Source organism: Martes martes (genome assembly GCF_963455335.1).
Source record: "Martes martes genome assembly, chromosome: 17".
NCBI classification, from domain to species: domain Eukaryota; kingdom Metazoa; phylum Chordata; class Mammalia; order Carnivora; family Mustelidae; genus Martes; species Martes martes.
In genome coordinates, this window is record NC_137905.1 from 49,277,777 (window position 1) to 49,287,050 (window position 9,274).

At 55.7% G+C, this 9,274-nt stretch overlaps 1 protein-coding gene across 2 annotated transcripts; it reads right to left on the minus strand.

The window, feature by feature from the left end:
* Window positions 1-1,442: 1,442 nt before the first annotated feature.
* On the minus strand, window positions 1,443-8,767 carry MYPOP (Myb related transcription factor, partner of profilin). Of its 2 annotated transcripts, XM_080829531.1 has the most exons (3): window positions 8,713-8,767; window positions 7,417-7,968; window positions 1,443-2,696 (listed from the first exon to the last, which is right to left on the minus strand). In XM_080829531.1, the coding sequence occupies exons 2-3, from the start codon at window positions 7,913-7,915 to the stop codon at window positions 2,056-2,058; spliced, it is 1,140 nt and encodes a 379-aa protein (XP_080685657.1). In that variant the 5' UTR covers window positions 7,916-7,968; window positions 8,713-8,767; the 3' UTR covers window positions 1,443-2,055. The 2 variants fall into 2 exon arrangements, with proteins under 2 accessions (XP_080685657.1, XP_080685656.1); XM_080829530.1 differs by having other exon boundaries at window positions 7,417-8,738.
* Window positions 8,768-9,274: the final 507 nt, after the last annotated feature.

Below are 9,274 nucleotides of genomic sequence, written 5' to 3' on the forward strand. Positions count from 1 at the left end.
GATCAAGGAGCCACATCAGGCTCCTTGCTCAGCAGGGAGCCTGCTTCTCCCTCTACCCCTCACCCAGCTTGTACTGGCTCTCTCAAATACATACATAAAATCTTAAAAAATAAAAGCGGCCATCCACGTATCACCTAAAATTGCCTTTAAGCAATTCTTCAGTAAAAACTAGTTGGGGGGGCACCTGGGTGGCTCAGTGGGTTAAAGCCTCTGCCTTTGGCTCAGGTCATGATCCCAGGGTCCTGGAATCGAGCCCCACATCGGGCTCTCTGCTCAGCGGGGAGCCTGCTTCCCCCTTTCTCTCTGTCTGCCTCTCTGCCTACTTGTGATCTCTGTCTGTCAAATAAATAAATTAAAAAAAACAAAACTAGTTGGGGGGGTGAGGTCTAGAGTTCTGGCTGGGGTCCAGCTTCAGGTCAGCTGAATTGCGATTGGCCCCTGACAAGTTTAGTGTAAGTCTCTAAACTCAGGAAAAAACATAGACCCCCCCAACCCCACTAGAGTCTGCATTTCACTGGGCAGCCTCAAGTTAAAATGAAAACATGCATATAAATGTTTAGCATGGTGCCTGGCCCAGAAAAGGAGCACCATACATGGAGACTGTTTTTAAGCTGCTCATTAACTCAATGGTACAACTCTCCTCCTGTGCTGGGCCATGCTGAGGACACAGCACTGATCTAGCTAGACTCAGGCATTCCCCTGACGGGGCTCATCCTGGTGATGGAGGCAGATGTTCTACTTAACTTTACTCAAGTATTATTTAACTATGCTTTCCCCCTAACTGCTGGGGGAGAGGGAGTGCCAGGAAAAGACTTTTCTGAGGAGGTGGTATTTGAGCTGAGACCTGAAGGATGAAAACAGAATGGAGCTCTTGTGGACTCCTATATTTTTTATACCCATTTTACAGATGAGGAAAAAGAAGGCCCACACAGCTGGCCAGGGTAGTGCCAGGGGTTGGGCCCCGTCTGACTCAATCAGATGGGGGCATGGTGATTATTAGCCACTTTGCTACTACGCTTTGCAACAGGTTTAGGAGTAAAACAAAACAAAACAAAACAAAAAAAACCAAACCCAGCTCTTGCCTTCATGAAACTGGGGAAGGGTGGGGGGATGGTGACCAGCCTTAAACAGATAAAGGCATGTGCTCATTTAGGGACCACAGGACACTAGAAAAAAATCTAAGCAGGCCCATTCTAGCCTGGAATAGGAAATCCAGAAGGTTCCCCTGGAGGAGATGACACTTAGGCTAATTTCTGAAGGATGGGTAAGTAAGAATAAGATTTGAACACAGAATTTGATGGGTTTAAGGAAAGAAAGGGGAAAAGGCGGGGGGACTGGAAAACCACCAGCCTCCAAGTTCAACCGGACACCACCTGTCCACAGAGGGGTGGGGGCAGGTGTAAGTGCAGAAACCCCCAGGCCTGTCTCAGAGCCCAAAGTAATTGTATTAAAAATAAGTTTATTCGCATCTTGTCACCACTGGGGAGAAAGGAGGTGGTTGAGCTCTGGAGGTCAGAGAGAGCAATGCAAGGCAAAGGGCCCAACCTGCACCTCCCCAGTGAGAACTCCACCCCCCTCTCCCTAGGGTACAGACTGCTGTAGCCTTTGTCATCCATATTCTGATTTGTCTCGAGACTCCCAGCCCCTCCAAAGTCTGGATCGGGGAAGCGAGGAGGCCCCTTCGGGTCAATTCTCTTCAAGTCAAGACCAGGAGTTGTTAGGGAAGGGGGTATGTGCAGACCCGAGGGATTCCCTCCGCAACCCACGAAGGGCGATAATAAATAAGGTAAAATCGATGGCTTAGAAGTTAGGGTTTGGGGAAGCAGCCAGGCAGACAGCGCTGTACTGGAGAAAGGGCCGGGGCACCCATCAATGAGGTCCCCTGAGACTCAGGCACTAACTAGTAGAGGGAGTGGGGTGCTCGTGCCCCTGCAGCAGGGGAGCCCGGGGGCAGCTGAGATGGGGAAGGTGCATCGCCCTCCTCCACTGGGCTAAGCTGGGGGGAGGAGGTGCAGGCAGGAGGAGCAGAGACGAGCTCAAACCCAACAGCAGATTTCACGGAGATTTCCATCGCCCCCGCCTCTTCCGTGTAGGGAAACCTTTCCTCCTCTTGTGTGGGGGTGAGTCGTGGGGAGGAAGCGGGGCTGGGGGTGGCCGGGGGGTCCCCTCCTCGCTCCTAGGGGCGATGATCACCCCCCTGGCTGCGACCACCGCTCCGTCCACCACGGCAGCTACCACGGACACCGGCTCCGGGGTGATCTCGGCTTTGGGGGTAGGAGGGGGCAGGAGGGGCCTGGGGGGTGGAGGTGGGGGCGGGGGCGGGGGCAGGGGCGGGGGCAGCCTGTCCACCGCGGTTCCCGGCAGAAGGGGCAGTAGGGCGCTGAGGGCCTCACTCAGTTTGGCCAGTCCCTGCTGAAGGGTGCCAGCCAGCTCCCGGATGGCGTTGGCAGTCTCCTGCTGAGCCCGCAGGAAGTCCAGGGAGGGGTCTGGGGCCGAGGGCGTGGGTGGTGGCAGTGGAGGAGGGGCTGGGGGCGGTGGAGACAAGGCCAGGCGGGGCAGCTGGACCGTCTGCAGGGCTGGAGGGGGCGGGGACTCACGCTCCTTGGGTGGCGGGCAGCCCCCTTCCTGGGGACTGCAGGAGGGCCGGGCCCACTGCTCGGGGCTGCTGGAGCCCCCCTTGCTGTGGGCTGGTGTATCTGTGGAGAGAGAGAGGTACGTAAGGTGACGGCGACTCCCCCATGCTGTCTTGATTTTCCCTTTCCACTTCCCACGCACCCTGGCCCCAGAGCCATCTTTCCAAAACCCGAGTCAGATCGTGCCTTGGAAGAGAACACAGGGGAGAGAGTCAAACGTATTTAACCACCACCTGAAGGCCGATGCCAGCCTTAGTGGAACCCGGGTCCTGGAGGTCCCCTGCGGAGCCAGGCAGAACCAACATTCTAGAAGGCTCTGAACACTCTGGACCCCCCCCCCCGCCCCCACCCCTACTCCCCCACCGTACACCTCTCAGGCCTCATTGCTGGGCTCTGTCCAATCAGGTGGGAGGAGTTCTATTTCAGCTGTGGTCTGTACCAGTTCAAACCCAAGCCTGCTGCCTGGGATTCCTGGCTCCTCTCACCTGAGATTTCATTCATGCTCATGAACTTGAACAGAGTCTGCCAACAGAGGCTCCCAGGTTTCCCAGCCCCGCTGGAAACCTCTCCTCCAGTTGTGTCCTTGCGTACCCCCTCCATCACCTAGCAATGGCTCACACTCTCTGGCCCAGAGCTGAGCTCCTGGTCCTCCCCCATCCCGCCTCTCCCCATGGGCTGATGGCCCCTCTGTCCTTCCTGCCACCCTGGGGCCAAAACTTTCACTTCTCTTCTCCCCCAAGACACCTTCTGTGTGCAAATGTCACTGGCTCCGCCTTCAGACTATTTTCAACATCCAACCTGTTTGTTCTGTCCTCCTCTACCTCCACAGCCCCTCCTGGTCCAACCACCCAAGTCCCACTTGGACTGTTGAGGTCCCGCCAAAATAACATGTCATTTATGCTACCTGCAGAGGACCACCTGGCCTCTGATCTGTTTATATGAAATGTCCCAAATAGGCAAGTCTACAAGAGACAAAGAGTAGATGAGTGGTCGCCTGGAGCTGCCCAGAGCAGGGGGTGATGGCTAAGAGGTGCGGGGATTTCTTTTCGGCGTGATGAAAATGTTCTCAAATTGATGCTAGTGACGGTTGTACAACTCCAGGAATGTGCTAAAAGCTCCTGCATTGTCTGCTTTAAATGGGGGGCTGTACGGTATGGGAATTGTATCTCAATCAAGGTGTGTAAACAACACAAGTCACATGTGGTCTTTCTCTGCTCAAAAGCTGCCTAGGGCTCTCATCTCTCACATATATCAAAGCCCTTGTGCGCCCCCCCCCACACCCCTGCCAAAGGGTCTCCACAATTTGCCCCACTACCTCCCTGACCTCATCTGTACCCCTCCCCTTTGTATCTCATTCAGGAGGCTCCAGCTGCATTGGCCTTCTTGTTGGTGGTCCACAAACACAGCAGGTCTGCCCCTGCCTCAGGGCCTTTGCACTTGCTGTTCCTAGGCCTGGAAACCTCTTTCCCCAGACACCTGGCTGGCTCCCTCCCTCAGCATATCCGCTCAAATATGGCCTCCTTGGGAAGACCCTCCATGACCTGCTATCTACAGTAGCTCCCGTCTGTCCTTTTCTCTCTCCTAACCCTACCTGATTTCTTTTATACCACTTATCTCCACCTGGCATGGGGTCGCTCTGTGTTTGTTGTCTCCTCCTCCTGATGTCAGCTCCATCAGGCAGGGCTTTGTTTTGTTCACCGCTGTTTACCCAGCGCCTAGAACAATGTCCAGCACAAAATTTTTTCTTTAATGAAATAAGAACTGTGGCTTCCAGGGAGTCAGCCCTGATTGGGGCCCTGGGCCCCAGGTCCTTGCCGCAACCCTCCCACGGCTTCCCAGCACCCACAGGGGACACAGGCCAGCCCCTCCCGAAGCCTGCAAGGCCTCAGCTCTTACCCCTTTCTGTCCCTCTTCCTTGGCTCAGGGCCAGCCAAGGAACATGCAGTTCCTTCCACCAGGAGTTACCCCCCCTTGCACGGCCCCTTGGCCAGCTCAGAGACTCTCCTTGGGGAAGCCTGCCTCCTGCTCCAAGGCCAAATCTGATCTCCCTCCCCACTCTCTTGTCCCAGCAACAGCCCGCCACCTCTAGCCTTCAATGGTGGGGCACCAGCCTCCCTGGGCCAGCCAGGCAGGGGGAGGCGGGGAGAGAGGTGATAACCAGTTCTAATGCTTGTTGAACTCTTTGCTGGCTCGGCCCCGGGGTGAAGCAGCTAACCTTTCCTCCTATGTTCTTGCAATGTGTCCTCTTAGCCATTTTCTGGGGGTAGGTGCTGTCATTATTTGCCCATTTTACAGATGAGGAGACCCGAGGCCCAGAGAGACGTCACAGTGCTGGTGAATGGGAGAAGAGGGATTTGAACCCAGATGGAACCCATGCTTTTGCCTACTCCTTGGACAGGGCTCTGGGCCCAAGGGCATGGAGTCCCCCTCATGAGGGATGTGGGCACTGTTGCCACTCCAAAATACCACTCTTCTAGTCTACTGAACAACAGAAAGTTGCCCGGCTGCCATGTCCACAGGGATCATAGAAGGGCTACCACAAGATTTAAAATCATTTATCTGCAAAATTTGGGCCTCAGTTTCCCCACCTGTAAATAGGTGTGTGTGTGGGCAAAGGACCAAGTGACCCAATAACAGAACATCTCCCTGAGGGCCATCACGGGGATTAACTGAATCACCCCAGGCACAGGGATGAGGCCAGTGCCTGGCACACAGCAAATCTTCAATGCCGTTACTGTTATTTTATTTATTTATTTATTTTTCAAATATTAGGTCTGAGAGAAATTATCCTTAGTTCTCCCTCTAGTGTCAACAGAGATGCCTCAGGCTGCCCCAGACCCTGTTCCAGTCCTGCAGTCAGAGCAGTTCCCCTTTTATGAGTTTACACAGTGGGTAATCTCCATGTGAGGTCCCAATCAAGGGTGCTTTAGCACATTGCTGCCTCAGGGCCTTTGCATGTGTGGCTTCTTCTAGCTGTTCTCCCAGATATCCAACTGACTCACTTATTCTATTCTATTACTTCCCTTCCATCACTCACTATGCTTTTAAAGTGCTTTATTTTTCTCCTTAGTTCTTATCACCTCTTGGTATATGATCTGTTTGGGGGCTACTTGTGGTCTGTCTCCAGTAACTGGAAAGCCAGCTCCATTGTCTTTCTCTCCACAGTATTCCCAGCATCTGTCACTGTGCCTGCCTCAGAAGAGGTGCTCAATAAATATGTGCTGACTTAATGAATGAATGAATAAAATAGTTGTACAACTCTTGAAAAAATAAGTTTGCCATCTCTGCTCTGGTTCAACGTGGGCATTTCACAGAAACAATGGGGTCTGAGATTTATATTGAGAACAAGGGTCCCAAGCAACTGTGTCTCTCTCCTGCCGAGGACGCTTTCAGGCCTCCCCAGTGCCCTGAAGATAAAGTCCAAAGTGATGACCTTCACTTACACACCACGTGTGATCTAATTCTGGCATGCCCATTAACTCCCAGTCAATATTAATTGTTGCTGTGATTGCCAGGCAATCTAGCCCAGTGGTTAAGTGCATGCGCTGTGAGTTGGATACAACCTGTATTTGAGACCCAGTTCTACTACTTAATTGCTGTGTAACCTTGGGCAGGTGAACAAACCTCTCTGAATCACATCATCCTGAACTTGTTTGATCACTTCCACGTCCTTCCCTTCCTCAAAACCCTCCAGTGACTCTTCTAGCAATTAGGATGGAATTCCTCACCTCAGCCTAAAAGGCACTATCTGGTCTGGCCTTTGCTGACCTCTCCGACCTCATCTCAAAACATTTCCTTTCTTCAGTCTTTTTACTTTCCCGTTCCCCTAACTTGGAAACTTCTCAGTTCCTAAACTGGCTAAGCCTTCTTGTCTCAAAGCCACTGTACATGCTGTTCCTTCTACCAGGAACACTTCTTCAGCTCCTCATTCTTGCTCTGTCCCTCTGATGTCGCCTCCTCCAGGAAGCCTTCCTTGACCTCCCAGCCTGGGTCACATGCCCCCTCCGCACTCCCACAGCTCAGCCCCAGGAGGGCAGGGCTGGGAATGTCTCAGTCACCACTGTGTCCCCAACACTGCCCAGCATAGGGTAGGTGTTCGGGAAATAGCTGTAGGAGAAAGAATAATCCAAAGTTGAGGCTAAGTGAGAGTCTGTGCACTCTGCTCTGCTCTACTCATGGCATGACCTTGGGAAAGATACCAAACCTGTCTGAGTCTTTGATTTATAAAATGGTAAAATAGTTCATACCTCCCAGCACTGATAATCCTATCAAGAGCTAAAAGTGAGTGTCCAGGAGATGTACTAAGCAATTTATACGTATTAGCTCCTTTAATCTTTGCAGCAAGCTTTTGAGGTGGGGACTATTTTTCTCAACCCCATTTTACAGAGGCGGAAACTGAGCCACAGGAACTTACCCAAAATGACACAGCTGCGTGGCAAAGTTGTGACGGGAGCCCAGACAGCCTGCCTCCATTGTTACCACCTTACATCGCCTTCAATGAAATCTTGTGTGTGTGCTGATAATCCCAGGTGTGGACTCTGGAGCCAGGTCTGGGTTCCGTTCCTGACTCTGACAGTCATGAGCTGTGGGACTTTGGGTAAGTCACTTCACTTTTCTGAGCCTCAGTTTCCCCAGATTTAAAATGGGCATAATCACAGCACCCACCTCACAGGGTTGTAAGGGAGGTTGTGATGAGCCACGGAGAGGGCTTGGGAACAGTGCCGAGAACACAGCTGACTTGGTGACCATCTGCTCCGGCTACGGTGAGGCTGGACGAACTCACCTGCCCGTCGGTCCTCCCTGCGGTCCTCAGACAACACGTAGCGTTGGGCGCCGGCACTTGGGGCTGGCGGCTGTGAGGAAGCGGCCCCGGAGGTCTGCTCGGCCCCTGCACCAGCTCCTGGCCCCGCCACGCCCGGCCCCAGGATGGCAAAAATGGTCTCCTCCTCCGCGGAGAAGGCGTCCTCGGCGGCAGGCCCGGCGCCCTGCGTGGAGTGCGGCACTCGGGCCAGCTTCTCCTTGGTGCGGCGCTTGAAGTCATTCCAGCGCTTTTGGACCTCCTGGCCGGTGCGCTTCCAGCTGGTGATGCCGTTGATCTTGGCGGCGATGCCGTCCCACACACGCCGCCGCTCAGCCACGCTCACCCGACGGCTCTGCGCGCCGTAGAGCTGCGGGTAGTGGGCGCGCACCTCGCGGATCAAGATCTGGTTCTCCTCGAACGAGAAGCGCGGCTTGCGCAGCCGGGTGGTCTCTTCCGCTTCGCCCGCCGCCGCCGAGGCCATGGCGCCCCCCGACGCCGCCGTCCGGCCGCTTGGCGCATGGGGGGGCGCCGGCGCTGCAGGCACAGGGCGCACGGCGCTGGCGGGGGCTCGGCGTCCGCGCGCCGCCCGCCCCACCCCGGCCGCCCCGACACCGCCTCCTCTGTCCCCGGGGCCAGGGGTTGGAGTGAAGCGTGGCTGGGGGCGACGGGCCACGCGGGACATTCAGAGTGCCTAATAATAGCTGACACCCGCTGGGCGCTCCTCTGGTGCCTCGCGCGGTGCAAAGTGCCACGCCGAGGAGTTGATGGAAATTGGGGGAGGGTCTGGAGGGGTGGAGGGAAATAAGGAAAAGCGAAAGAGGGGGTGTCTGCAGGAGTTAGAGGAGAATGGGGGCATAGGAGGATGCGAAATGGAGGGAGAATGGGGGTGTCTCGGGGTCGAAGAAGCATGGGGGTGATGGGGGTAAGGAGATGCTGAAGGAGAGATGCAGCAAGAAGGGGGGATCTGGAGCAGAGGAGCGCTCTGGGGGTTCAGGGGCAATAGGACGTAAGAACGGTCTGAGAAGGGGTCCTCAGAAAGGATGCCCGGGAATAACGGTGAGCTGGGGGCTTCTAGGACAGTGAAGGAGCTGGGACTATAAAATACGAGGGATTAGGGTCTGCGGGGATTGTGGGGGCTCTGGGGATTGCCAGGAATTAAGAGGAGCTCTGGGGGTAATGCGGTCCAGGAGTAAGAGGGGACAACGGAGGCGGTGGGGGACTCCAGGAAGAGTGAGGGTCATGGAGGGTGGGGTCCGAGTCGGGCCGCGGGTCACTCACCGGCGCCGCCGCAGCCCCCGCCTGCCCGTCGGTCAAGGCTCGGGCTTCTGCGGCCTCTTTCCTCCCCCCTCCTCTCTCTTCCCCCTCTGGGCCCCGCCCCCGGCCGCCCCGAGAGCCACGGCGCAGGCGCACCTAGCGCCAGTCAGCCCCCAACGCCCTTACCGCTAGAATTTCACGCCCCTCCCACGGAGCAAGCGCAGAATTGCCTTCCACCGGCCGCCTCGAGCGGGGCTTAGCTGCGCAGGCGTTAGGTCGCGGAGCTGCTTGATGCCTCGGCGGCGTACGCGGAAAACTCTGTGCACGCATGCGCGCCCCTGGCTCTCCCGCAAGCTTTGGTACCCGGGGCTCTGTCCCCGCGCAGGCGTAGCAATCCTCGGAGGTGGTGGGAGAAATGATGGAGAGATCGCTGAGAACGAGCGCCGTCCTCGCCTTTCTGACAGTCTTCCTGCCTAACCCAGCGCTCTTACCCTGCTTGGGTGTCTTTACCTAGGAGAGTGGGGAGGGAGACGGCGCTGGAGGCAAGCGCTCCGTTTCCATGACAACTGTGTGGGTGGGGTGGGGG